The sequence below is a fragment of the Pagrus major genome, chromosome 5 (assembly GCF_040436345.1).
Source record: "Pagrus major chromosome 5, Pma_NU_1.0".
Classification (NCBI taxonomy): domain Eukaryota; kingdom Metazoa; phylum Chordata; class Actinopteri; order Spariformes; family Sparidae; genus Pagrus; species Pagrus major.
The window spans coordinates 17,833,537-17,861,125 of NC_133219.1; the positions used below are offsets into that span (position 1 = coordinate 17,833,537).

The 27,589-nt window shown below is 39.9% G+C and overlaps 1 protein-coding gene across 1 annotated transcript; it reads right to left on the reverse strand.

Annotated features, from left to right (window-relative positions):
• Positions 1–257: 257 nt before the first annotated feature.
• Positions 258–27,286, reverse strand: cds1 (CDP-diacylglycerol synthase (phosphatidate cytidylyltransferase) 1). Its single transcript, XM_073466310.1, has 13 exons — positions 26,954–27,286; positions 15,860–16,011; positions 11,430–11,526; positions 11,200–11,297; positions 9,588–9,727; positions 7,058–7,116; positions 6,026–6,108; positions 5,346–5,433; positions 4,647–4,715; positions 3,914–4,066; positions 3,496–3,615; positions 2,630–2,733; positions 258–1,357 (listed from the first exon to the last, which is right to left on the reverse strand). Exons 1-13 carry the CDS (start codon positions 27,020–27,022, stop codon positions 1,222–1,224), a joined length of 1,368 nt encoding a protein of 455 aa, XP_073322411.1. The 5' UTR covers positions 27,023–27,286; the 3' UTR covers positions 258–1,221.
• Positions 27,287–27,589: the final 303 nt, after the last annotated feature.

Genomic DNA, 27,589 nt, shown 5'->3' on the forward strand with positions numbered 1-27,589 from the left:
GCCCTTACAGCACTCAACCCACAAACATGAGTGTGCCACTGATCTCTAATCCAACTCTCGGTGAGAATAAGCATATTTCCCAAAAGTCAAACTACACCTTTAAATTCTTTTCACAATCTCTGATGAAGGGTCACCCAGCACACCTTCTAAAGCAGCAACCTCAGAACCAATCTACATCCCTACCTGTTAAAAATCTAATTTGTTCATGCTAAAGGCTACAACTGAGTTAAATCTTTTTTTTTTTTTTTTTTTTTTGCATATCATTTCTCGTAGCTTAAAAGTGTTTTTATTTCCTCCCAGTAGGTCACACAAGTAATTATAGTATTTATTAGGTATTTGCTCAGCTACATATTTCCAGTATATTTATGTACAATATGGTAACTTGAGTGCTGATGCTCTAGTTTCTGCGTTAACATGCCTACAGTCAATACTTATTGACTTGAATTGTGCGAGTTATTTCGATTTAGACAGAAAACTAAAAGCTAAAAGTTCACACTGTGGAAGAGGAGAACAAACATGGCTTAGTTTAGCAGTAGCCCACGACAGGACTTGCGCACATGCTACATGTTTAGTTATGCCGTGAGGTTAGGACCAATAAATAGAGCGTAGTCTATAAAACAGTGACTAGAGTATTTTTGAGAACCCTGCTCCGTCATTACTGCACCCACACCCAAACCCCAGAAAGATAAGTCTCAACAGTCTGTTTGCTGTAGCTCAGGTCCACGTGCCCAACACTTTGGGCCCAGTTTATGCTGGTAAAAGCTTCTTAAATCCATTTGTTCAGCTTAAGTCAGTGCAATATTTGCCATCCACATGGAAACTGCACATCCGCCATCCGCCTGCGCTGAGAAAGCCATGTGCTTTAGAGTCCGTTTTGTTCGATGAGACATTTTATCTTCAGTCTGTAACTGTAAGTTGATGTGCAAAGCAACAAAGCCACCTATTTTTTTGTTGTTGTTGTTGGTATTGTCTGTGTTTTTTTGTTTTTGTTGTTTTACTACAAGGTTAATCCACGTAGTCTGGAGAGTCACCTCAGGTTGAAAGTCATGATTTTGAGCTGGTTGGAAGTCGGCAGGATGATGATGAAAGCTCTGCGAGAGGCCTGGGATCACACGCCATCCAGCCTGTGTATGTGTGTGTACATGCTTACACAAACTTTCAAAGCCATCACACACACACGCACGCACGCTCCAGTCATCACCCTAAGAGGCCGACAGTGTTTCATTCAGCCTGGTCAGCGGCGGGGGGCAGCATGTCCCTCTCTCTCAGGTGGGAGTGCAGAGTGTGGAAAATGCTGAGCTGTTGTTCAGGCTGAAGCATCAACAGCTGCTGTAGCACCTTGCTTGGGTTCGGTCCCCTGCAAGACAATAATTAGAAATGTGACCACAATGGAATGCGTAAAAAAAGAAAAAGTTAAACAAGCTGCCTCATCTTACAAATACATTTGAGAAACTGGAAAAACAAACACAGCAAAGAGAAACACAGCCTCTAAGACAACATCAACAAACCAGGAAGTAAAACAGAAACTCTCTACTGCTCTTTCTGTACCTTTAGGTCCCTGAAGCGACTGAGACTGCTACATAAAAGGGAACTGAAAGGCGAGGGTCACAATGCAGATGAGCGTAGCTGAGCTAGCACTACTGCTACTGAAATAACCTGCTTGCATGTTTACTGCTGACTACTGGCTGTGTGAGCTGTTACGATGTTATCTAAGAATTACTGATGCTGTTTTATGACAGATGACGGACATACAGGAGGAAGAATGTTTTAAACTTTGATCAACTAGATTTTATATATTCACGGAGGGTATAATGTCATATTTTGGAGGGATGTTAACTTGCTGCAAGTTTGTTTCTCTAGTAATCATTCTTATTACATTTAAACATTTTTGCATTGTTCGAATCACACTTCAATTCAATAGACTTGATGGGTTGATTAGCGAGCTTTACTGCGTTTTTCCCTTTACTGGAAAGTTTTTTACTCATTTTCCTGACAGTTGTGTAATGCGCTTCTTCACTGATTAACTTTTTCTTTAATGCAAGTAACTTTACCCAAGCAAGCAAAGTTACCAAAAAGTAGTTCAGGGTCGCCTTTGATTTTCTCTATTGGTCACATGACCCCTTGTCACCGCAGTCGATCGAGTTTGTTGCATGAAACGTCACTACGTTGGTGCGTTAAGTAAGTCATTATTGGAGCACTGCAGGGTGAGAGCAGTTTATTAGTTTATTTCTTGTTTTGCTCATTTCGACTCGGCACCTGCCCTTTTTTGGTTGGATGTACATGCATACTCCTGTTTGTATAAGGTCGGTGAAATTTCTCCTCAGGTTCCTGCGTACTCAAGTTTATTTGTGTTTAAATATTTTTTACGTGGAGAACAGAATCCTCATCATACATAGTATCCAGTGGACTACTTATCTCTTATCAGCAAGAGAAATTATCTAAATTATTTAATTATAAGAGAAATTAAAACACCAGAAACTATAAATACACATTTGCAAATGTCCACTCTTTTCTAAAATGTGTTTTGTTTGAGTTCTTTTGGTTTCACAGCTATCTGAAGCTCTTTGAGAACTGTTGAACATTTAACAAACTTTAAGGGACTGTAAGGAGCCGTCATTCCTCTTCTTACCTGATGAAGCTGGCTATATAGACGTGTGTGAAGGTGGCCATCAGGTACTGACAGTCGAATCGATCCATGATGCCACCGTGGCCGGGGATGGTGTTGGCAAAGTCCTGAAGAAGAGGAGAGAACAGGGTGTCATACCAAGAACATACCAGAACCCAGGTACCTGCTGAACCGGGGATTGACCGGGTTATCTGACTATGATTGAGCCTGATTTTTTTTAAATAATTCATTTTTTGGAGCTGCTCTGGTGTTTCAATGCTGCAGTTTGATAAAGATCACCTGCCACACACATATGGTGTCACTAGGTAAAGATGTGCTACAAAGGCAGTGAACAAAATGCAGAAGCACTGCCTACACAAACATTAACTAGCTCAGTTGTCTGAGTGAAGACTTTTCACAGCAGGGAGCTGAGACCCCAGTGAGAGCAGTGGTGCTGCTCAGCGGTTGACAGTAGCAGGCTGCACTTTATCTCCACAGCGTGCAGTAATGAATGTGTGCTGCTGTGTCAGGGATTACGCAAGGCACTGCTGAGCTACCTGTCACTTTAGGTAAAATCTCTGCTCTTCACTACAGCTGAAGTGGTCCAACCAGTTTCTGCAGTATTCAAATTTTCCTCCCTCCTCCCTTAAACTGATCTCTGTCTGTGAGCAAGTAATGGCAGAAACTTGAGGTACAGATTGCAGAGAAGTTAGCTACTAATTTGTGAAAATGGAAATAAGAAATAAAAAACACTGTGCCTGGTGCAAGATGCTGAAACAATAAAATGATACATCGAGCAAGGTAAACAAGTAAGATATACCCCTGCTGAAGAAAAAGTAACTCACAAATTAAAAAGACAAAATGAGGGAGGAACTAAGATGTTCTTTTACTTTTATTTTGAAGGCTCGCTTGAAGCCGCTTGCGAAGAAGCCACCGAAAGGCCCGATGAGAGACGCGAAGGACGAGAGGAAGATGCTGTGGATCTGGAACGGATACAGGTTCACCGTTTTCTAAAACACAGACCAGAAAACATGGGACAAATGTTGAAATGTGATTTGATTAACAGCAAAAAGCCCAAACACCCAAATATTTACACGAGAGAAATAATCTAAATAATGGTAAAATAGATTAGGATTCAGTATGTTAAATACTGAAATAATAAATAGTGCCTGCTGCCATCTGGAAAAAAGATTCATATACTAAATGTTTACAATAGTGAAATACTTAATTTAAAACATTTTGAACATTTTGAAGGGTCTTATGTGATACAAACGATTATAAATAAAAGGATTAAAAAGGACGTCTTACCCATTTCAGTGTGTTTTGTAGCACAGCAGGTAGAGTGTACTCCTGCATCACAAAGATGTCAGAAGGCTCACATTCAACTGTAAACCCGTTGGTCTCACTGTTGAAGCCCACAGGACAAACACAGTACTGGAACCGAGACAGGAGGTAGGCCAGCTGAGTGGTAAACAAAACAGAAAGGAAAGATCAGCTTCTAACTCTGTGTTACTTCAGTATGACATTAAATCAGTAAGTAAGGATCATGATTTTGTGCAACCTTCACATGTACAAACTTGAAAATGTCAACCAGATAAATGTTGATAAACATCAATTACTGAGTCAAAGAGGTCAGTATATGTGGAGATGCTGCAAAAATGATTCTCTGTCCTGTTCAGTGTGTAATTATATTACAAAAATCTAATTTCCAATGGCATCAAAGAATATTTGACATAGCTACATAACATGTGATGGACTGTTGTGAAAGCACTGTCTGGCAGTTAGGGAGCTTGTTGGGAAACTGCTACCCATGTCACAATCCAAACAACTCATAAATTTGGGCAATGGCTGTTTCTTATCTATAAAAGAATTTTAGCAGATAATCAACCACAATCAAGATGTCTCATTCTTTTCTAAAAATGTGTCTAGCGGCAGGATTCTAGACAAAAATACACATTATAAATAAACAAATTGCCTAGCTTTGGGTTCTTGGAAACTGTGAGTAGACCATGTGAGTGAAAAACAGATTAAGTGAACTCACGATAAAGCCAAAGACCACAGTGGAGAAGAACCCGCCGATGAATCCCTCCCAGGTCTTCTTAGGGGAGAGCTGCGGGGAGGGGCAGAGACAGAAACAGAGGCCGTCTTTCACATCAGCATGACATCAGCCTCATTACGAACTACATGTGATTTAAAATAAACCTCAGCTCTGTGTTACTGAATGGCTCTGTGTGGATAGATGTACAGCCTTGTCAAAATTATTTTTCATGCTCTTACCCTGAGTTTAATCTTGTGAAGTTTGACCCAGTGATGCTAAGTACACTTGAGGAAGATTACAAGAAAAAGTATCTCAATTGTTCACTTTCAAAGAGTTTGAAGTGCTTCTCAATCTATCCGTAAAGCTGTTTTAATGATCACAGGGGCGGGAACACCTGCATCGGCATGCGGCCCAGATTCACCTGGTTTTTCCTTTTACGGGCCATGTGTATCTTCAGTTTGCAAAACCATCACTGAGCACTCTCACTGTTTAAACCATATAAACTGATTAAAAATTCTTACACTTTATTTTTTGTGTATTTTCGTAATCGTCAAGACAGAGAAACTCTACTGCTGGTTTCTTGTAGTGATGCTGATCTGTTAATGGAAATTCTCTCTACTTTTGCACCTCTCATAGACAGCAAAGCCACTAAATGTAATGCAAATCCCTAAAATAAGAACAACATAAGAGTGTATGATATACCTTGATCAGTGGAGTCCTCCCGAAGAAGAATCCAAACAAGTAGGCCATAATGTCATTACAGATCACAATGGAGATGGGGACAATGAACCTGGAGGAAGGAATTTCCACAATATTACATCAAAATCTGATTAATTCTGCCTTTAACTGTGTTTGCTCTGCTATGAATTGCCACTGCAGCAGGGAAGAATAACTTGTGTGGTAATCTAACGTGGCAGCATGTTACAAAAATTGTGAAAATAAAGAGAGAACTATTATAAATCTAGTTTAATACATCACGTAAACATTTAAAGGTGCACTATGTAGTTTTGGGGAAGGGATTTTACTAAGAAGAGAAAGATCATCACTGACTGATTTTTTGAGAACAGATTGTTGATTCAGTTATGGAAAAAAATTAATATTTCTGAGTTACCTCAGTAATATTCTAAATATTAAAATACTGATTCTGATTTTCAGTTTCTTCTCCAAAACCACATAGTGCCCCTTTAATTAAAATAATAAATGCTAAATTTCTATACACTACTTGGGACTTTTAAATTAACTGCCTCGGGTAACTTTCTGTAGCATTATCCAAACCTACAAGCCTACATGAAGAGCACCAAAACAGTGAGAACACACTTGTGACGACACATAGTCAGTGAGAACAAGGCAGGTTTCCTACGGTCTGACTGCGTCCTGCTTACCAGATCATCCCTTCAAACAGGTTCTGAATGACAAGGTGGGACTGAGTTACCACAATCAACAGGGTCACATGGGTCCAAGCAAACTGGAATGGCAAACACAAGCACAAACACCACAGCGTCACTGCACTGGAATGTAGCCACGCCTGCTCAGAAGTTGGCTCGCGTCAGAAAACAGTGGAATCATAACGAACAGACAGACGAGGTGAATGACACCGACAAAACCACACTGCAGAGTGAGATGATACACATGTCAAAAACATCAAGGCAAAGAGGTGATGGTGTGTGAAGAGCAGACAGCAGGTGGAATAGCTTTGTCAAACATAACGGGAAGAATGTTGAAGAAGATACATGCGCCACAATGATTAAACTTTAAGTAAACCACAACACAGCAACATAATAAACCCAAACAGTAACTCTATTACTCTACAGACTTAGCTCCCTTTGAACTTTTTGGTTCACGATAATGTAGTTGTAGGAATCTAATGGTGTTTTGGGGCCTGGACCCTTAAAAAATATACACTCATGACACTTAAAATAACTGAATAAGAGATAAAAATCCAACAATTCAATACATCCTTTTAAATTTAAACCAACAATAAATGCTAATGAAAGATACTAATAAAGTTAGTTTGGGCCATGATGTTTTGCTGTGCATAAAGGTGCCCACAGATGGCAGAAAAACAACAAATGTGAAGTGAAATAATGCTGAAGCCATTGCAGAAGTCCTGCATTTATCCAGGATCTCACTTTAATGTGGACAGCTAATCTGTGAGTAAAACAGTACAACATGAAGGTAAAGCATTTAGAGCTAAAAAAAACATGAGAAAAATGTCTCATGTCCAAAAAGACTTCTACAATGGCAATACTATAAGATGTTTCTGAAACCTTGTCAAAGGAACAAAACAAGAAGGAAGAAGCGGTGGAGGAGGTGGAGCAGTGAGGTTAGTGTTGAAGTAGAGAGGAGAACGAGGAGGACGAGGAAGACAAGGAGGACGAGGAGGAGGAGGAGAGGGTTACTTGGCTTATACACACCATATAAAACTGCAGGCGGTAATGTTTCTTCACTAAACTCAGCACAAACATGCAGAAACCTGTGAAAGAGTAGACAACATGCTGTCAGTTTTTACTCCGAGTTGGAAAAGTAAATGGTAGATTAAAAAAACACATATCACATATAACAACTGATTTACTGTACACTGTATGGGGAGGTGTGTGAAGCATGCCTGTGACTGAACAATTCTTTCTTAAACACAAACGTCTAGGGGTATTTTATTCTTTGATGATTCTGACTTTAAATCAGGCGCATGAATCTGAATAGAGGAGAGGTGACGGCTGAAAGCTCCTGTGTCAGGTTTGTCAACATAAACCTGGGAGGGCTCTCAGGGGAGCCGTTACTGCCAACAGATGGAGAAGATGCTGTCTACTTCAAAATGTCCTTGGGGCTTAAAACTGCCGCCGACGCCTGGCTGGGTCAACTGAAAGACAACGAAGTCAGCAACGCTCAGGAAGAAATGTGTTCACTGCGCTGACGATTAACCACTAAGAGATCAGCAGACAGAAAGCTATTGTTACAACAGCAGCTAGTAAAAATTTGACAGCTACTGATACAGTATGATCTGTGTGTTTATATTCAACACTTCTGCATTTGATATATGAATAATTAAGGGTCCATAGGCATCATATCATATCATATTATCCACAAAGTTACATATACTTATGTTAATTTTGATCTAACACATGATAAAAGGCCCTTAAAACATATTTCCTCAATCAGCTTTTTATAATGATGAGAATCAGGATTTCAGAACATTTAAATTAAAATGCGATGACAGTTATTATGTTGTTTGCATAAACTGTTAGCACTGCCAAAATTGACTCATAAATTGTGATTATTTAATGTTGAAGGAGCACTATGTAGTTTTGGGGAAGACACTTTAATCAGAAGAGAAAGATCTTCATTGACTGATGTTTTATGCCTACACAAACTAAATAAACAAACTCTCTTTGTTTTCATGTCTGAATAAACTGAATAAACAAACTGACCTTAAAGGACAACACAATCTCATACTGTTTTACTTTGTTTATATTAGGCGGACCCTGCCACCTTTCTAGCTTCAAACAGTGTTCTGGGGACCTTTTTTTCCTCATTAATATTGTAAATATTACATTTCTGAGTTTGAATTTCTTCTATACAACTACATAGTGCCCCTTTAAAGAGAAATACTTTACATTTGACAACAATGTTTTCAGGAAATTTTAGGGTTTTATATGTCGTTTGAATTAAGCGATCAATCATAGTGAACATTGTTGCATGCCTGCTTTTAATTTGATCAAAGTTAATAAAAAATAATAATTCTGTATTAATGCAGCTGAAAGTGAAAACTGGTTTGACATGTGTTCAGTGCATCACCATGCAATGACAACACTGACAGACTGACTAAAATAAAAGCAAACGATACTTTGGCCGATACTGATTTTGACACTGAGAAATAAAATAATCTGATAACGATATATCAGCAAATCTTTTCTTATTTAACAATAACATATAACATAAGCAACCGTTTTGGTTATCAAACAATCACGACTGAGCAAAACATGTTAAAATAATATCAGACATCATGACCTAAGTCATATCTTTGGCAGTTCTGTACTGCAATTTCTAGTTTGTCGGCTCTATCCCTCGAGGTCGAGAATGATGCTCTTTGTTCTGTTGATCTATTTTTGGACTCTTTTAAGTTCAATCTTGGCTTTTAATGTTCTTCTGCTTTTGGGATAGTTCCAGGTGGCAGATTGGACTTTGGTTGCTCCTGCCTCTCTTTCCGTTTCATTTTCAACTGTACTTATTTAAGTAACTTATTACTTTATTCTAATTCTACGCTTCTGTTAGCTTTAAAATCACTGTTCTGTCTCAGATGACGGTTTGCAAGGGTTGCTCGTCCTTGGCATTGTTTTTTCTAGGTGTTGATGTTGACCCGATTTCAAAAGCAGAATGATGATGCTACTTTGAATTCTTCAGGAAAATGCCTGTCAGAGTTGGATTATCTCAAGTAACTTTCAAATTCATGTTAGGTGATCTATTGTGTACTGACATGAATTGAAACTTAGTGTGTGACAGAAAATTTAAAACACTATGGTGGTTGTTGAACTTAATCAGCATCAATGTTAAATATATGCAACTCACAGTATCATTAGCAACAAGTAGCTTGATACAGGCAACAGCTCAATGTTGTGGCTTTATGACACATCCGGCTGCAATTTACCAGAGCAATAAAATATCCTATCAGTGAATCAAAGTTCCAGAGAAAAAGAGGAGCTCATGTTGTTGTAAATCAGTTTGTAAACTCAAGAGTTCATACGGTTTCCCTGAGGTCTTTAAGTCTCTTTTTGCTCTATTTTCTCCCCAGTAATGTTATTTGTAACTTAACTCTACCATACACACAGGCTGTGTCTGGTGAAATCTGATCCGCCTCTAAAGAAATCGTGAGCAGAAGCGGGGGGGTGGCAAAGAGTGTGTGTGTTTTGCGAGATACAGCAGTTGTATTGTCTTGAAGGCGGGACCCACCTGCAAGGTACAAAGCGAAGGAGATGAAGCGGTGATAGCGAGCCAGGAACTGCAGAGGTTCCTCTCTCTGCACCAGAGCCCCAAAGTAATCTGCTAAAGTTTCACCATAGAAGAAGTAGTTGACACAAATCAGGAAGTACCTAAACAAAACAAAACAAAAAAGGAATTAGCTTTTGTTTATTCTTCAGTTAGTTTGAGTGCCTCTTGGCATGGAGCCTTGTTGTCAGCTGTGTTCACTTCAGTCTAAAATGTGTTAATGTATGAAAGAATGTGTGTGTACTTTCTTGCTGTACATTGACCAGATGTGTGTGTGTGTGTGTGTGTGTGTGTGTGTGTGTGTGCGCACGCGCATGTGCATGTGCATGCTTGTGTGTTGTTATGACGGGTGGCCTTGGTGAAAGGGGCAAGTTTCAATTAGCCTTCATTTGCTTCCAACATGGCAGTGATCTTTGCTCCTGGCTGCACTGAGTGCTGCTGTGACATACTGTGGGTGTGTGGGTGTGTATGCAAAGGTGACGTGTTAACAAAAACACTGGAGAAGTAGAAATAAGAGCGAACTCAGGCGGTAGGTAGGTGTTGCATATTCAGCCACTACCTGCAGACGAAGCTGGCTTGAGTCAGCGTTTTACTGAAGGAACAATAGAGTTAAATGGAGCGAGGCTGCCAGAAGAAATCACTAAGAGCTACTTTTAAAAGAGAAACTCGGCCTGTTTTGTATTTTGAATCTTCTTGCATTACATTACACCGTGAAGACAGATTGGAATTAATATATAGACGCAGCACTCTGGTGGCATGGCGGTTTTTTTTTAGCAGGCAACTGTGGTCGAGATGTAAAAATAGGACTAAGTATCATTTAAATTTTGTTTTACCTGTGGTGAAATGGTACCTGAGTTTCTGTATAGTTTGCTTTTTATTTATCAAAAAGAAGCTAAAAAAAATAAAAATAAAGGACGAATATCTTCCAGAATTTTCTGCAAAATTGAAACTTCCTAAAAATATTTTCCTTTTCGAAATACAAATATTCTACATTCTGAAATCACTTTGACCAGCGGGATTGGTGCAGATTTGATTCTTTTCTGATTCCTGAAACATGTGCTGTCCTGTTGACGCATCTCTGAACAAAACAATGGTCAAATTACTGCACCACTTGAGTACTGAAAAAAAACACTCTCACCTAAAACACACTGCTACAGTGACATTTCAGCATATATTAAAGTTAAAGTTCTGTAGTATTGCTCTTCTAACAGCGGAGAAACACTGGAGCTCGAAGCACCACCAAGTGCTGCAAAGTTACAGAGTTAGAAATAGTATCACTGCTGTTTGAGTGTTGTTAGGTACTTATTCCACATATTTGGCAATTTTGTCTAAAAAGAGAGTGAGAGGGACGAGCTGCAGGCAGAAGAGAAACCCCTCCCTGCAGACTCTCTCACAAGGCGATGAACCTTTTAATGTCATTTGTGCAGAAGAGGCACCTCCCTGCTTTTTCAGATACACATAAAATGCCATGTATTATACATTCATGCGGTTATTAGAGACCAGCTCTTAAACCATTCTGTGTTCATAATAGATCTATAATATATCTGTTGTTCACTGTGAAATCCATTCTCCTTACCAGCTTAGTGTCCTGAACCAGGGCAGTTCATAGGAATGGTAAACTCTGTAGCCGATGGTAATGATTTCTTGGAAACACTTGATTTGGACGGTCATAACCTACATCAGATGATGGGAAAGAGCAGAAATAAGACATGAATGAGCTCAGGCCTGAGAAACAAACAGAAGGGTCAGTGCTGACACTAGTGTATTTGCAAAGCTTTAAATAAAAAATAGGACAGATGCACTTACCACTAATATTAGAGCGATAGGTCCCATATAGATGATGAGGAAAAAGCCTGAAATCATGGCTAAAGACAGAACCCCCCGTATCCAGTAATTCTTCCATCTGTGGAGAATAGAAATCGACTTTACTACCTTAAAATTACATGAATGTTTGATTAATTCATTTAAGCTTCATTTGAGTTTTCATTTTTAAAAAAAGAGAGTAGAAAGTGAACATGGTACAGTTGTGTAAGATATCAAAAAATATCAATGCTGAGTATTTGAAACTGTATCAATACTTATTTTCCACAGTATCTACACTGATACCAGCTGTGCTTTCTCACTTTCTCTTCTCTCTGAGAGCGAGCTGACATACACTGCTGCAGTGTCCACATAAGCCCACTTTCTCACAGTCTTCTGGCTATGGTCAGAAATAATTTATCTCAAATGCTGTATTAAAGCTTGTTATATTTATCCTTAAATAAAAATACATTTATGTCCTTAATGTTAACCTTTCAACCTTTTCCCATGTTATCTGATATCAATATCATCTTTCAGGCATATGTAAGTTGGAAATTCCAGTATTGTGACAACACTATGACACAGATACTTGATTTGATTTCTATATTTCAAGTTATAAAACATGGACAGCATAAAATTCAACATTAGAGCCAAGAAATTAAAACAGTAGATCATGACTAGCGGAGCTTTTGAATTTACAGGGCTGATGTGCTTATTTTTATCAGTTGACAAGTGTGTGATAACAAAGAGGGAGCCAATTACAATTATTTTTTGATTATTGATTAATCTGCTGATTATTTTCACAATTCATCAATTAATTATTTAGTCCAAAAGTGTCAAAAAATTGTGCAGAATGTTAAGTGACATCTTTAAATTGCTTCCTCTGTCCAATAAATGGTCCTAAACCCAAAGACTCTTCATTATTTGTCATCAATGACAGAGAGAGGCAGCAAATCCTTTCATTTAAAAAACTGGAACCAGCAAAACAGACATTTTTGCTTGAAAACTGTCTGAAACGATCCAAATGAATTGTCTTTTGATGGACTAATCAATTGATTAACTAATCATCGCAGCTCTTATGGCCACCATAAAAATGGAGCTGATCCATCTCATAAAGTTAAGATATTTCACAAGTTAGGTGAAAACCTTGACCTGGTGATGGCACCGGAGAAAAAGGGGATCAAGCAAATAGCTAGGATTCATCCTCTAGGAACAATGACTATTTGCACAAACTTTTATGGTAACTCATTCAATTAATTATAATTGTTGAAACATTTCTGTCTGGACTTGGAGTGATCAACATGTAGGCTGTCAGGCCTTTTTCCATGCTGCTGGTGTCATAGTTACAAGTTGTCATTTTGATTGGTTGTCAACCTTAAAAAGGACAGTCTTATGCCAGTGTCGAGGCCGACTACAGATGAGACAGAACAGATATGGACACAAGTGGATGTGCTACAGATTAGAGACAGCGTTAACCAAAATGGACTCAAACATGACAAGACGACTCGGGTGGTCCAGTGTGGACTGGCCCAACGATGCGATACACTGAGTGAGTACATTTTTTGGCAATCAAGGTCAGCACATATTTGGCCCTTTAGGAGCTGGTATAGCCAGAAGGCTTAACGGTAATAAATCCTGAAAACATAACTAAACCAGTACTACCTGTGCCTTCACACTAGCATGCCTAAAAATATGGAATGAGGCCTCGTCCTCAGAGTGTTTTTCACAACACATCATGCAGCGCGTGTTGCTGTGAGGCACACTGCTGCACTGCCTGCTGCCTGGGAGCAAAACAAAAGAGAGGAGACAGCGAAAAGCTGCACAGGAGCCAAGCAGGGCAGAGTGCCTGGTGCCTGCTGTATGAATGGAGAAGAAAAACAGCTGCATCATGAAAAAAAAGCTGCTGCTGCTTCCACTAGGCACTGTGGGCTCTCTCTCTATCTCTATCTCTCTGACTCCATCCCGCCATCACTCACTTTCTGTCGTTACAACTACCTCCTTTCCTCCTGTCTTCACCTTCAAGACTATCTATTCATCCTCTGGTGTCATTTTGCTCTTTTGTTCATCTGCTGCTCCTCATCTCTAGTACATCTTCCTCATCTCTCTTTATCTCTCTCTTCTTCCTTCCTCTGATTTCCTTTTCTTCCCTTTCTCCTTCCTTTTCCCCCATCCCCCTTTCTCCCTCTCTCTGCAGTCTGTTCATCCCCAGGTCTCTCTGCAGCACACCGGCTCCTATGGCACTCGAGCCTGCAGGGATTAGTGCTTCCCTCCCCATGAGCCTTTAAGCCCTGTGACCTGGTCGTCACTCATTGGTCACACCCACCACTTCTCATCTGTATATCAAACAGGGTCTCGTTCATTTGTGGTGCTGCTGACTTGTACTGGCACAGATTGACAAGTGTAACGGTCCTGAAGTATTGGCAAGAAGCGTTCCCACTCCACAAGAATGTAAACTGTGCAATAACAGTTATTTTAATGACTAATGAATGTTTGTGTAAAGCTTTAACTCCAGCCTTTAATGCGTTTCACACACTTTACTTTGTTGTGTTTATTTCAACTTTCTCTTTCTAACTATGCTATGTAAGGTTATGAAGATGGAGATTAGTCCCCATTAAGCACAGACATGAAAGTATGATGGAACTGGCGAGGCTTTTCCAGAGGCTTTGTGTGCATAAAAGCAGATATCTCCAAGCCAAGTTTTCCTTAATAAAAGCTACTTGCTGTCAATGTCACACCAAAATATCATTCTTTTCCTGGTTACTTTAAAAATAGGATAAAGCAGTACATGTTTTTGAGCATCTTTAAAAGGTCATGACATAAAATCCCACCAAACAAAATACTATTTGCATGAGTAACAACAACAGTTCGCACAACAGATGCACAACAGCACTTCACATTCAAGTGCATAAGAAATACTTGAATATATCAACGTGTGATGGTTCAGTGACTTATCGCAGGTGTGTCAATTCAGGGAAACTGGATTATTTTTTCCTTTGCCAACCCCACTGATGGGTTTATCTTAAAATCTATAAACAATCCTAACCACCACATGGGAACTTAACATGCCTTATTGAGGCTGGGCATACTTGGTGATCCATTCACAAGTAGACAACTTCCGACTCTATATGCAAATATACACCTCACTGGAACAAACAGATATACGTATATTTGTCGAATTAACAAGTGGGCCCAAATAGTTAAGAATGTGTTGTAGACAGAGTTCCCAAAGATCATACACTTTAGCGTAACAAGTAGGGGTTGACAGATATGTTTTTTTTTCAGGGCTGATAATGATACAGATTATTAGTAATCCAGGAGACCAATAACCAAATATTGGAACAAATATAATAATCTTACTTTCAAAGTCGAGAATAACCAGTGATGGAATGTAACCAACTACAATTTACTCAAGCACTGTACTTATGTACAATTTTGAGGTACTTTGCTTCAGTATTTCTGCTACTTACTGATCTGTTGCAGATTCAGTTTATTCTGATCTGATCTGAATTGAGATTGTTGGTTAAATGTCAGAAACATGAATATACAATCCTGTGATTCTGAACAAAAAAGATTTAGTGAACAAAATTATCAGCAGTCGCTGATCAAATGCAGAGAAACTGTACGGACAGATTTTTTCTGAACTCTGGTACGCTGTAAATTAACTACCAACTGCATTAATAAGACCTTGTTCAAACATGTCTGCAGGTTCCAGTCTATTTCTGGTCCAATTAACCTACATGCATAGGGGAGAGATGATCAATCACTCTGTCAGGGTCTTTTCATGAACAATGTAGGGAAAACTGCTTGTAACAGCAAAATTATGGCCGTCATACATTTGAACCTCAAGCTTCTTTGGTTAAAGGTTTGTAAAATTAGACCCTGTTTTTTCATTTCTGTAAAATTAAGACTTTGAGCACTGAGCTTGTGAAGTTTGCTTTTTTTGACCTACTTGTAATCTAAGATTTCACACTTCTCCTCCTTCTTTTAGGGTTTCTGGCTATAAAAATAGCACAATCTCATAGCTGACACATGCATGCAAATACAATCTTTGTTAAAGTCTGGATGAGTGATTTACTCTGCCATTTTGTTAAAAATTCATCTGTAATGAATACACTTAATCTCATTTGAAGCTATTTGTTTGAACATAGAAATGATGAGATACAGTTCAGCAGTGGGCCACTGTTTTTACTGGCTTGATACCAACTTGGACAAAGCCAGTTCAGCCAAAATGGACTCCTCTGAGAATATCTACGTAAGTGCTAAATGTTAGATCCTTGTACCATCATCACACCACACAGCAGAGTGGCAGAATCAGGCCACAGAGTAATTCCTGTGAAATCTCTAAGCAGTGACTACACCAGGGTGCACTTCAAGAACGAACAGCTGTTGGCATCCATCTCTTGTGAGTATCTGCGTTTAAGCAGAGTGTACTGTACCTGGGCGGCAGGCCCTCCAGAGCTTTGTTCAGGTACTGTGGAGTGTTGTCTGCTGTGGAGAGAGGAACATCTGGAGTGTCTGCTTTGGAGTCACCGTCACATTCTCCTTCCACGTCGCCTTGCAGGCCCAGCCTGTCATCACCATCACCCTCCTGCAGGGACAAGCACAGACGCACCCAGATATTCAAATACTGAGACTTGAGATAGTGAGCAATCACTGTGTAGAAAACACAGCCAGCCAGACAGACAGACAGCGGGGCAGTGTGCACAAGGTGATAACAGAAGCATATGATGCTGCATCGTCCTATAAAGAGAAAGGATGAACACTGTGAGCGCTTCTCAGATGCAAACGACAAGTAAATGTTGAGGTAGTCAAATACAGTATAGTCAAGACTGATGTGAGGAGTCACACAGGGCTCGGCAGATGGCGCTTTATTTAGGCCAGAGTTTAGTCTCTCACCTGGGAGAGGAGGACACTACAGAACTGGTGCATGTGTCCTCTGAGGTTGGCTGGGACTCAAGTAGGTCTGCAAGCGAATGTGGATGTCTGCGTGTGTTTGTTTTTGTGTGTAACAAATGTCCTATTTTGCACCAGAGACGGCCTCCAGCGATTCAAAACCAGACGACTGTCAGAGACTTTAACCCAACATAATATCTGTAAGATGAGGAGATGAGGGTGTGAAGGCTGAGGTTACACAGCTGGTTCTTTTATTTCTAAATTTAGTTATCATCATTTGATGTCAGCGTGACTTTACTGCTTATACAATATGTTCAGAATAATTTATAAGACATACTCCCACATCTTCCCAAATATATCTTGATGTTTGATGCTTATCTAGTGACCTATATCTTAAAGTAAACATAAATATTCCACACTTTCATCATATTTCAACGCACACGAATAATACTCAAAAAGTCCACAAAAGGAGAGAGTTTGATTCCAATGTGATCAGGAAGCTGAAGGATTACTGGCTCAGCCTGACTGAGCTGAAAGTCTAAACCTGGTGTCAACAGGTTAACAGGCTGCTGCCCAGGAGGCAAACATCTTTATTAGGGTTAATGAATCTTTAATCTGGATTTAATCCCAGTCAACACACACACAGTCTCTATGTGTGCTCTGTTTCTACTATGTGCTGGCAACATACAGCATGTGACATAGTGTGTGACATAGAATGGCATAATTTAAGATCAGTCATTTATTGTGTACAACACAGCTTGCGTAACTTTAAGTTTCATTTAACCTAAAATAAATAAAAGATTTCCACATGGATCTGTTTGTGTCCAACACACCTGAATGTTGCTGTGTTTCTGCTCCACCAGAATTTACTGTAAACAAGGTCCTCTGCTAGCAATACAGTAATTACAGCTCAGCGAATGCGTCTGATAACAAAAAGTAAAAACAATAATGGGGAGAAAATGTAAATAAGCTGCTGGTCATAGACCAGTCCCAAAAATAGTTACAAAAATATGTACACATTTTCTTGATTTCTGATATCTAAAATTACCATTGCAAATTAAATTAATTTACAAAAAAGATCCCTTGGCATAAAAAAATAACCTTGATTGGCTATATGATAGCCCAATATAAACAATCACAGTCAGCAAGATGTTGAGACAACAGAACTTTGGCATCTTTTTTGCTGCTGCTAAGCAGGAGAACATCTGCCATATTTATGAAAGTCATAAATCAGCACTTTGGGTTTGACAAATGCTGACTCAGTGACGACGGAGGGCCAAAACTGAGAAAACATGAAGCATTTTCAGATTTAGCATTAGCTTGGACATGGACACTCTGACATCATTAATAAGTAAGCACAGTGACATGCTAGAAGATAAGGCCAACACTTTTGTTCTTAAGTTAGCACCAGTAATGGTCTATCATGTAACAAAGCAGCGAGTGGAGACGCTTCTCCTGCCCAAAAGAGGCTATTTTTACAACCAAGTGAAATTCCTCCCGAGCTCATACACCAATTGTTTTCCTTTTGCACTTGAGAGGCTCGCTGATGCTCCTGGACATTTTTTCCCTTTAATGGTTCCTTTTACTCAAACGTTGCTAAATACGGTCAGTGGGGGCATCAGGGTTAAATCAGAGAGCTTTTCATTTAGAAATACGGCCTCTGATCTCGGTCAGACGCTGTAATTAAGTGGAAAAGTGCTGAAAGTGGGAGTAGGCTGAGGTTGAGCCAGAGGGGGTCACTTGAGTTTATGTTGGGAGTTCAGGAGAGAAGAGGTGTAATTGAAGATTTCTACTCAGGTTTTAATGAGGAGACTGTGGAGAGCTACAGGGTCCTATCTGCTGTGTAACATCACATCTTGACTGAAAAAGGGAAATGGGGAAGACTGCACTGGGACCAGTAGTTCCCCAGTTTTTTTTTTTTTGTGGCACACAGTGAACACCACACACAAAATCGATGCTGTTGAATTTGCTACACAGCTACAGCTACACATAAATATGATTGAACAACTGTTTTCACTCCGCTCATCATGAAACAGAACATGCAAATTCTCCTAATTTTCTCCTAATATGTGAGAATTTAATTTCATATCATTTTAAAGTAGATATCTCTGGGTTTACCACCGTTGGTCAGACAAAACAGTTCACCGTGGGATCTGGAACCATTTTCTTTTATAATGAAGACCAAATAATGCAAACATTTTTGTTAAATTTCAAAGTTGGGAAAAAGCAAAGAGTAAGAAATTAACATACTGAAAACTAATGGCTTATTGTGTAGTACAGATTGCATCAATTTTTAATCAAAAAAAGTTAATACAAGGCTCTGGATTGCTTGAACCAATTTTACACAACAATTTGTGCTGCAAAATCCTCAATCAGGACAGTCACTGTCAGGCTCTGATGGGAAGGTTGGCTAATACATGCAGGTATCACTTGACGGCAGCAGCTATTTTCATTATTCTACTTCTATTATTATTGTAATTGTTTACCAACAACACAGCTACCATGATAACTTGATAGCTGATAAACTGGCAGACAGAAAACTTAAATCTGCCACTGACTGGTGGCTAACGGTGCTTTCTCACTCTGGTTTCATACAGTTGGTCGACAGTTCAATTGGTGTTAAACATTCCTGAGCTTTGGTCAGCACATTAATCCATACACACAAATGTGTTACATGCAGAGCTACAGTATTACAGCCTAATCTGGGAATGTACTCAAGCTTGTTAATTAAACTGTCAAACACTGTTAATCTTTTGTGTATTCAGTAAGGTATGCTTACCGCTGTGCAAATACTTCACAATCAAACACTTCAAACAATGCTGCAAATGTGTGCCGCAACAATCCAAGTTATGCTATGGGGTCAAACAAGTCCTGAGTACATGTAACGAGTAAATACAAAATGAAAACATTGCTAGCAGCGCATGAAATTAAGCAGCCAAAAAATTGACTTTCTATACTATGTGCATGTAAGGAGACAGCAAAACAGAAGCAGTATAACTGTCCTTGTAGCTCGGACCACCTCCGCCATCACCTTTGTGTGTAAAGGAAATCAGGTCAGAGGATAGGTAATGAGCAGCTTCAGCTCCACACAAAGACAGCCTTTGACAGCCCAGAAGAAAGAGAAGAGAAGAACTACAGCTGGCCCTTTCTGGAGCAAGACCTCAGCTCTTTGTACAGTAAGAACAGGTAATTCTTTATCAAGAATTAATATATCAGAGCTAAGTTAATATTCTTCAACTATTCTTTAAAAAACAACAACAACAAAACATTTTCGGACTGATACCTAGATTGTTTTTCGAGAGTGATAAAGACCAATATGCACAGTTAACTAATCTCAAAATACATCCCCAGTTATAACAAGATAACAATTCCCCACAGAGTGGAAACAAAAATGATGACTCGCCTTTAATAGAGGATTGTAACAAACTAAAATGATCATTGATTTAAAATGAGGATCAAAAATGTTTGCAGCAGAAATGGAACAAGTCAGATGAAACTTTGCCCTTTGCCTTTCATTATGGCAGAACTAATAATATAAAGACAGACCATTTCAGAGTTAGTAGATTAACTAGTCATGCTACTGTGCCCTGCAGATAAAGAGCTGCTTCCTGTTCTGTTGTGTAATATAAGCATGTGTGTTTGATTTCGTGCATGTCTATCCCAGAATGCCAAGAGGATGACTGACAATAACAGCACACAAACATTACAGTGCAGCCTGAAGCACAAGTTTAATACGCCCTACTGTGGTGACTCAGTTCTGCTTTTGGATAGCAAAATAACATATTTTTGGTGCAGTACACAGACAAAAATATAAACTTGTTCAACACCACCACTCGTATTGTAATTTTACAATGCAGCAGGTTCTCTGAAGCAGCCTCAACTGGTAATACAGTCGACAATTTCATCAGTCCCACCAAAAACGTGGCTACAAATTTCTGAATGAATCCTTAACCTCACAAAAGTGGTGCCTTCAGCTGTGATGCAACCAGTCACCAAGTGTATGGGCATTCACCTTGACCAAGAGAAATCAAAGGTGCAGGGAACCACAGTCCTAATCTCATCTCACTTGAGAGAGCTCTAATTTAGCCTGGAAGGCTCAATAGCAGAGGAGGAAAATAAAGCGACAACAAACAAGACACACACACCTGTGAGGTCCAGACCAGCAGGCAGCACCAGCAGTGTCTGGCTCTGGTCACAGGGGAAAGGATCACCTACAAGGGCTTAATAGGATAATCACCAACGAGCATTGACCTGAAGTAGCACTGCTGCTAGCAGCAACATTCAGCTTTCAGCAGCATTTTTCAACCCAACTGCTGCACAAAGAAAAAGAGACATTTTGCAGACGATAAAACAGTCTGTAGGCACAAAGATGGCTACGTGGGACTGAAATAGAAATCAGTATTGTTGGGTGGATGAAAAAAGGTGGAGAACAGTGCCTGTCCAGCTCAGACTTTCACTTTGTCATTTCAACTTTTAACACTGTCAGCCTCAACTTTACCTTGCCTTGGCTATTTGACCTAGAAGCCAATGTTAGCATGTTAGCATCCCAACCAATTCGTTGTATGTGTTCACATCTACTTGGCCAAAAACTTGCATGTAATGTAGCCTACTACTGTTTTGCATGTAAAATTTTTTAAAAGTTAGCTTGGCAACATTTAGCATGGCAAACTGCGAACACTTAGAATATACCATGATAGCTGGCATACGTCTGGTGTTGTGCTAATTAACAGCTGTTTTACAAACCAATGTTTATACCAGCTTTGTCAGGAGGATTAAGAATGGGGATGTCATCCTCCTGTGTCTAAGTCAGAAAAATGTATGAAGAAAAATGCCCACAGAATTGCTGACAAGCACAAATATGACACATGTAGTTATACAGTCTGTTTTAAATCTTGCATCACTAATTTTCTCTAATCGAAACAGAAAAAACATCTCAGTGAAGAAGAACCACACTTCCAAACAGAAAACACATGATGCCAGACTGAGTAATCAATTGACAATGAAAAAGCAATTCTGTTTGGTTTTCAAGTTAATTGCCAAGTGCAGAGAAAACTGAAGGCCTCCAGTCATCAGGTTTAGAGGTATGTAGATTCTGACCTCTTGCTGGGTCTACATTAAAAGTCAGGAGATCATCATAATTAATATAAATTATCAGGTTGAAAATCATGAAAAAACTAGGTTATCTGGAGTAAAGCCTCCTCTGCTGTCCAAAGACATTTCTAAATAGGGCTGTGCAGTAGGAAGCTGTAAGCAGCAGAGCGTTAAACGGCCTGCTGCCACTGCCACCACCACTGGTACTACTGCTGGAGGCTTCTGACGGCCAGCCGGCCAGCAGACAGCCCACCAAGGTCATCTGTCATGTGGAGTCTTGAGCAGCAGCTAACTGCCTGGGCAACAGTATGCAGGACCATGAAGGGAGAGCAGTGGTGTGAAGAGCATTGGATCATAATGTGAGTCGAACACACTCTGCTGGGTATATATGTCTGTATGCGTGGCTCGCTAATTAATGAAAGTAAATATTGGCCTTGGAGAAAACAAACAGGGAGGGGGTGATTATATGGGAGCGTGTAGCTGTATAAGAGCCTCTTTTTTTACTCTTACTAAAGATAGTGTGCCTCATGTGAACATGATCTTCTGGGGTGTTGCTGCACGGTGTGTGACACAACAAACTGATCCTTTAACCTCCCGAACAAGACACAGATAGGGCTGACTCATCCCGGTGTAAACCCTGTCAGCTCTGTCCTGAAAAGCTGCTTCTTACTAAGAACATATCAAAGAAGCTGACACAGGAAACCAAAGTTTCATTAGCCATTATTTGATTGATGGTTTTATTTCTCACTCTCTGACAGTTTGCAGATCATAAATGCTTTCAGAAGAAAAAGAGGAGATACAGCTTGGTTTGTCAGACACAACGATTTGGGAGTGGACAGCAGTGCACATCCAGTGTTGCTCAACATTATTATTTTGGTTTCTTGGGGTGGATCACCCCTAGTTTGTTTCCCGTGGTCTGAATCACAACATGTGACGTAGTAAAAATGGGCTAATATCATGTGATTACAAGCCAGTCAGGGATTGTAAACAAAAGTAACATGGACTCACAAGCAGCTAATCAACAAGACTGAGGTTTGGCACCTTGTCATCCTGCCAGGTTAGAGATTTTGGTGGCAGGAAGTCAAAACAAGTGTTTCTAATTTAGCTGTACTTCGCTTTCCAAACATGAGAAAGTGCTGGCCTTGAGTCACCAACCAAGTGACATTATCCATCTCCTTTTAGCCATAAACTCTTTCCTTCTGTGGTCACTTCCTCACATGACTTAACTATTTTCACCCCTCGTGGACAACATTGGTTTTCTCTTTGAGTAACCAAGGTTTCCAAAAAAAATGCTTCAAATGTGCTAGATGTGAATGCATCCTTTAACAGGAGCCAAGCCAGAAGCTGACACCCGCAGTAGCTGGTGTATCCTAATTTTTTCAACTGCTTTCACTTAAGACTCCAGCTGGGTGCTTTCAAGAGGGGAGACCTCCAAATGGCAACATGCTAGTTGCCAAATTGCTTGTAAACTCACACTTCAAAGCCACAAATATAAGAATCCTTTATCTTGTGGCTGAGTGGCCATTTGCCAACCTAATAAAACACAAGAAGATATAAATAACCTCATTCTCAAATGCTCAAAGCATTAAAATAGTCCATAAACGTGTCAGGTTGTGTGGAGGGATCACTTGTGTCATGACTTTGGGAAGAAGTTAACAAAGAGAAGCATATCATCCAAAATTAAAGAACAAAAACAACAGCAGGGGGTTTAAAGGTGCAATATGTAAAAATTTTCTTGAAAAAAAATGCCTGAAATTATCAACAGAATGTGATCGAATTACAGTTTTGATGTTATGATATATACTGAAGTTAACATGCTAACCAGCTAGCCAAAGCCCGTCCAAGGCTTCTGAGCTAGCGGTGTTAACACCAACAGTCCCCCGGTCCTCTGAGCTCACAGTCAGGACTGCTAGCTGAAGGGCTGACTGGGCTGACTAGCTTACAGCAGCTAGCTAGCATAGTTGGCAGCAGTTAACAGTTAATCTAGTGATACGCTTTGATTAAGTTTTGAGTATGAATTCAACAGGTCGCCATTTCTTACATGCTGCACCTTTAAAGGCGCATTCTCACAGAAAGTGAAACAAAACATCATTTACTTATTTGACTACTTTGACTTTTTGTTTTTATTAGCTCCGAATAGCCAATGAAGCAACTGAATAGATGTTAGCTGGAAGCTCGCTAACAGTAGAGAGAGGGCTTCCTTGGGACAGCTGAGGACCACAGCTCACCAAAAATGCACTTTGGAGGAGATGAGGACAAACAAGTTGGGACACTAATGAGACGTCAAGTGTTGCGATCGTCCTGAATGACCAAACACACACACAGCTGGTCAACAGTTACCATGAGTAAATACATGTAGATGTCATATGATCGATATATTTCAGTTCCTCGAGTCGGTCTGTTTTTAGATTGAGTGCCTTCAGTGGGAACTGAGCTCCAAACACTGTCAGTCAGAGGCTGGATGGCTCCTGGTTGTGTATATTGCACAAGGAGGACCATCATGATGCCACCAAACATACCTAACAGGATTTACATCAGCTGTTGATCAAGACTTGGCACAAGCTCTGACACTAATGGATGGATAGTTGGAGTTTGGAAAACATCACAGCAGTGAAGACTGGCTTCAGTCAGGGTGTAACTACTTCAATTTTCTAGCAATAGTTTTTCTTCATCTCATGATGCCTTTCAATAATGTCATTAATATTTTGGTCTGTCACATATCCAAAGTTCGACTTTAAAGCTTGTTTATTTTCGCTAACTAAATATATTCATAAAACTATGAAATGACCAAGAAAAGAGCAAATCCTCCCATCTGAGAAGCTTAAAGCAGTCACTGTTTGACTTCCTAAATAACTTGCATCAATTATCAAAACTGTTGCTGATTGAGTTTTGGTCGATTGATCAATTGATCAATTGACTTATTATTTCAGTGCACCAAATATGCTAAATAAATTATTTTATTTTAAATCATGACAATTATTTTGTCATGATTTTGATTGATTAGTCAACAGACAGACAAACAGTTCTGTAAATTGATAAATCAGTAATCAAATAAGTAATTTTTATGCAAAACTGTCAGAATTCACTGGGACCATCCCCTCAAATGTGAATATTTTCTATTTTCCTTCATCTTCGATGATAGTTAACTGAGTGTCTTTGGGTTTTGGACTGAAATTCAAAGACGTTTCAGGTCTTAGGGAGATATGGAAATTTAGGTTACTGTGTCGACAAACGTGACCTTGTGTGAAGCAGGCATGCAGCAGCACTTATATACAGTATGATTTAAAGGAGGGCTGCAGAGTTTCTGGGCCATTTTGAACTCCTTGGCACAGTTTCAGAGACATTATGCAGAGTATCGGTGAGCGAGTTCCTTTCTCTATGAGGCCAGTTAATCAGTGGGCCGGGTGGGATTGCTCAAAGACCTGTGCATACATTACCGGTGGGTGGATGCCTGAGCGGAGTTGTTGGGTGGAGTTAACTCTGTCTAACCTTTGAAACGGTCCCACTGAGGGGAAGACTCTGGGGAATAAGGAGATATAAAGCTGTCTATAAATGTGTGGTAGCTGATAGAGGTAAAGCACCACTCAGCTTACAGACAGATGGAGATATTCAAAATGCAAAAAAGGCTGGAATCAAGAAAATTACTGTGACTATACTGAAATGAAGTTTGAGACTGAAACGTCAAATGTGCATCCAGCTGCAACAAACTTCTTGATAATTGCATCGATTGTTAGATTGTTTACTCTATAAATTGTCAAAAAACAGTCAGTGTCCTTCACAGTCAAGAGCCGAGAGTGACTTGGCCAAAGGGTTACTGCTCATTTTCAAGCTGCTTCAAGTGATAATTAAACTAACCCTCAAAATGAAAATAAAAAAAAGCAAATGTCAGTATCTTATTTTGGCGGGGTTAACTGTAGCTATATCTGCTATCTGCCATTGGTTGCAGGTACTGCAGCTTACAATGACTATTAACAATTTAACCTGTGAATTGAGGTAACTCCTCCATCTTCTGTTGTTTGGAAAAGTGCTGAGTTGTAGGCGCACTGTTATTACTTTTAAGGTTGGTACTGCAATCATTTTCATTATTGAGTAGTCTATTTATTTCCTCGATTAACAGATTTGTCAGTCAGTTTTAAAAATTACAATTGGGACTGATCCGATTTAATATCGCTACCAAGTGTGATTTAGATTCCACAGTCTGATTGAATACATTTAAATTTAATGCTTTTTTATATATTTTTTTGCACTACAACAGTTACCTTACACATAGCACTACCATCACTCCCAACAACAACAAAAAAATCAAGAAAAATGAGCTCTAGTAACGGCATCAGACCAGAATTTAAACTCTAGTTGCAGCTCTAGTAAAAAATAAAAGAGGAAGAGGAAGGAAACATCTCCTGATTTCTTAGTTCAGTATGTACAACGCTCGGAAACCCAAAGATATTCAGAGAATCAGTTGTCCTCACAGGTAAAAGCTGAAGACAGCCCGAGTTAGGCATTTTTTCTTGACAACTGACACAACTGGTTAATCAATCATCAAAATGACCCACTGTCTCCAAGATTAGGGACAAACTGCCAGGCTTGACTTTTGAGCCAATGTGGATGAAAATGCTCAAAATAATAGTTTAAGCATCGACTGTCAATCCTGAATGAAGAATCCTTTCTATTTCCCCGTCATGAGTCTATGGATAGATGCCGTTTCTTGGAGTGTGCCTTCAGTGGATGGCAGATTTGTCACCTGCTGTTACCAAGAATATGAATGAACCATCAAGCTCTGTCAATGTTATTGTTGGTAATTATTTTAGCACCGCAGTCAATACTTGAAAACAAAGTAAAAGTGCACTTTGTACCACTTAAGATTTCTCTAATTGCCTTTAAAAATCTTGCCAACAGATGAATTGATTGAACCCTTTTGATTTCTCTTAATAAATTACTGACTCACTGACTGTATGGGAAGGTATGCCTGCCACCAGTCACTGCAGCAGACATGCAGGTAGAAAAGTATTTGGTGATCTTGTTGTTGATAAGAGTAGTTCAAATCAGTCAGCAAAGAGACACACAAGACAGCAAAATACGGTTATTCAAGGCTTGTAAATTCAATTTTGGATATCACAAGACCCCATCTGTCTGACACAAACCAAGAGGCCCTCCAAGCCTTTCATCTTCTCTAATACTCAACAAATCCCAACTTTCAGGCTAAACATGCACCTGTCACACACGCTTCGGACTGATGACATTAACGAGTCTATTTCATCACGACAGTGTGGAAATGTCCCCAGCCTTGATGAGGACGTGAAGCTCACACCAACTACAAGTCGTTATTTCTTCACGCAGAGCTGTTTGCGTGACTGTGTTGATGTAGTTGCGGGATTACAGGAGCCAGCAGCAGCTAACTAACTAGCTTACTTAGCTCCCCTGCTAACCTGGCAACCCAGCTAGCTTGGCTACTTGGCCAGCGTTTGACAACAACCGGACTAACTTGTTTTGAGGGCGAGGTCCCAACGGGAGACTGGCACCTTTTGACTCGCTACGGCGCACTTTACCTTGTCGCTGATATTGTCGGTGCTGTCAGGGTCTCCTCCGCCTCCGCCTCGCTTCCTCAGCTCCGTCATGTTTCGCTCGTGTCGCTGCCGGGACGTTAATGTGTCACATAAGCCGACTCCGGGGGAAGGAGGGAGGGAGGGAGGGAAGGAGGGAGACGGGGATAAAACCCTGGTGTTTTTCAGATAAAGTCCTGGATTTATTTATTCTGTGAACCCAGTTTTGGACTTCACAGCTCGGTTCGTGAAGGTCAGCTTTCCTGAAAGTCGGCTGGTGCTGCAGAAGCGCTGCAACAGAGCTCGGCGAGATACTAACGACTCCACTGCGTGTGTTTGTTTATCACCGCAGTCCCCGTCCCTGCTCCGCTCCCACAGCACGTCAAGGTCCATAAAGCAAGCACACACAGCTTCCGGTAGCAACTTTCACAGTAAAAGCTTCGCTGAGGAAAATCTCAGAATCAATGGTTGAAAATGTCAAGTGCTGGAGTAAAGTACAATTCTGAGTTACTTGTACTCTACCTCAGTATTTTCCACTTGTGCTACTTTATATTTCTACTCAAATATTGTACTTTGTACTTCACTACATTTTGTGTGATGACTTAGACTTGAGATTGATAATATAAAATATAATCAAACGTA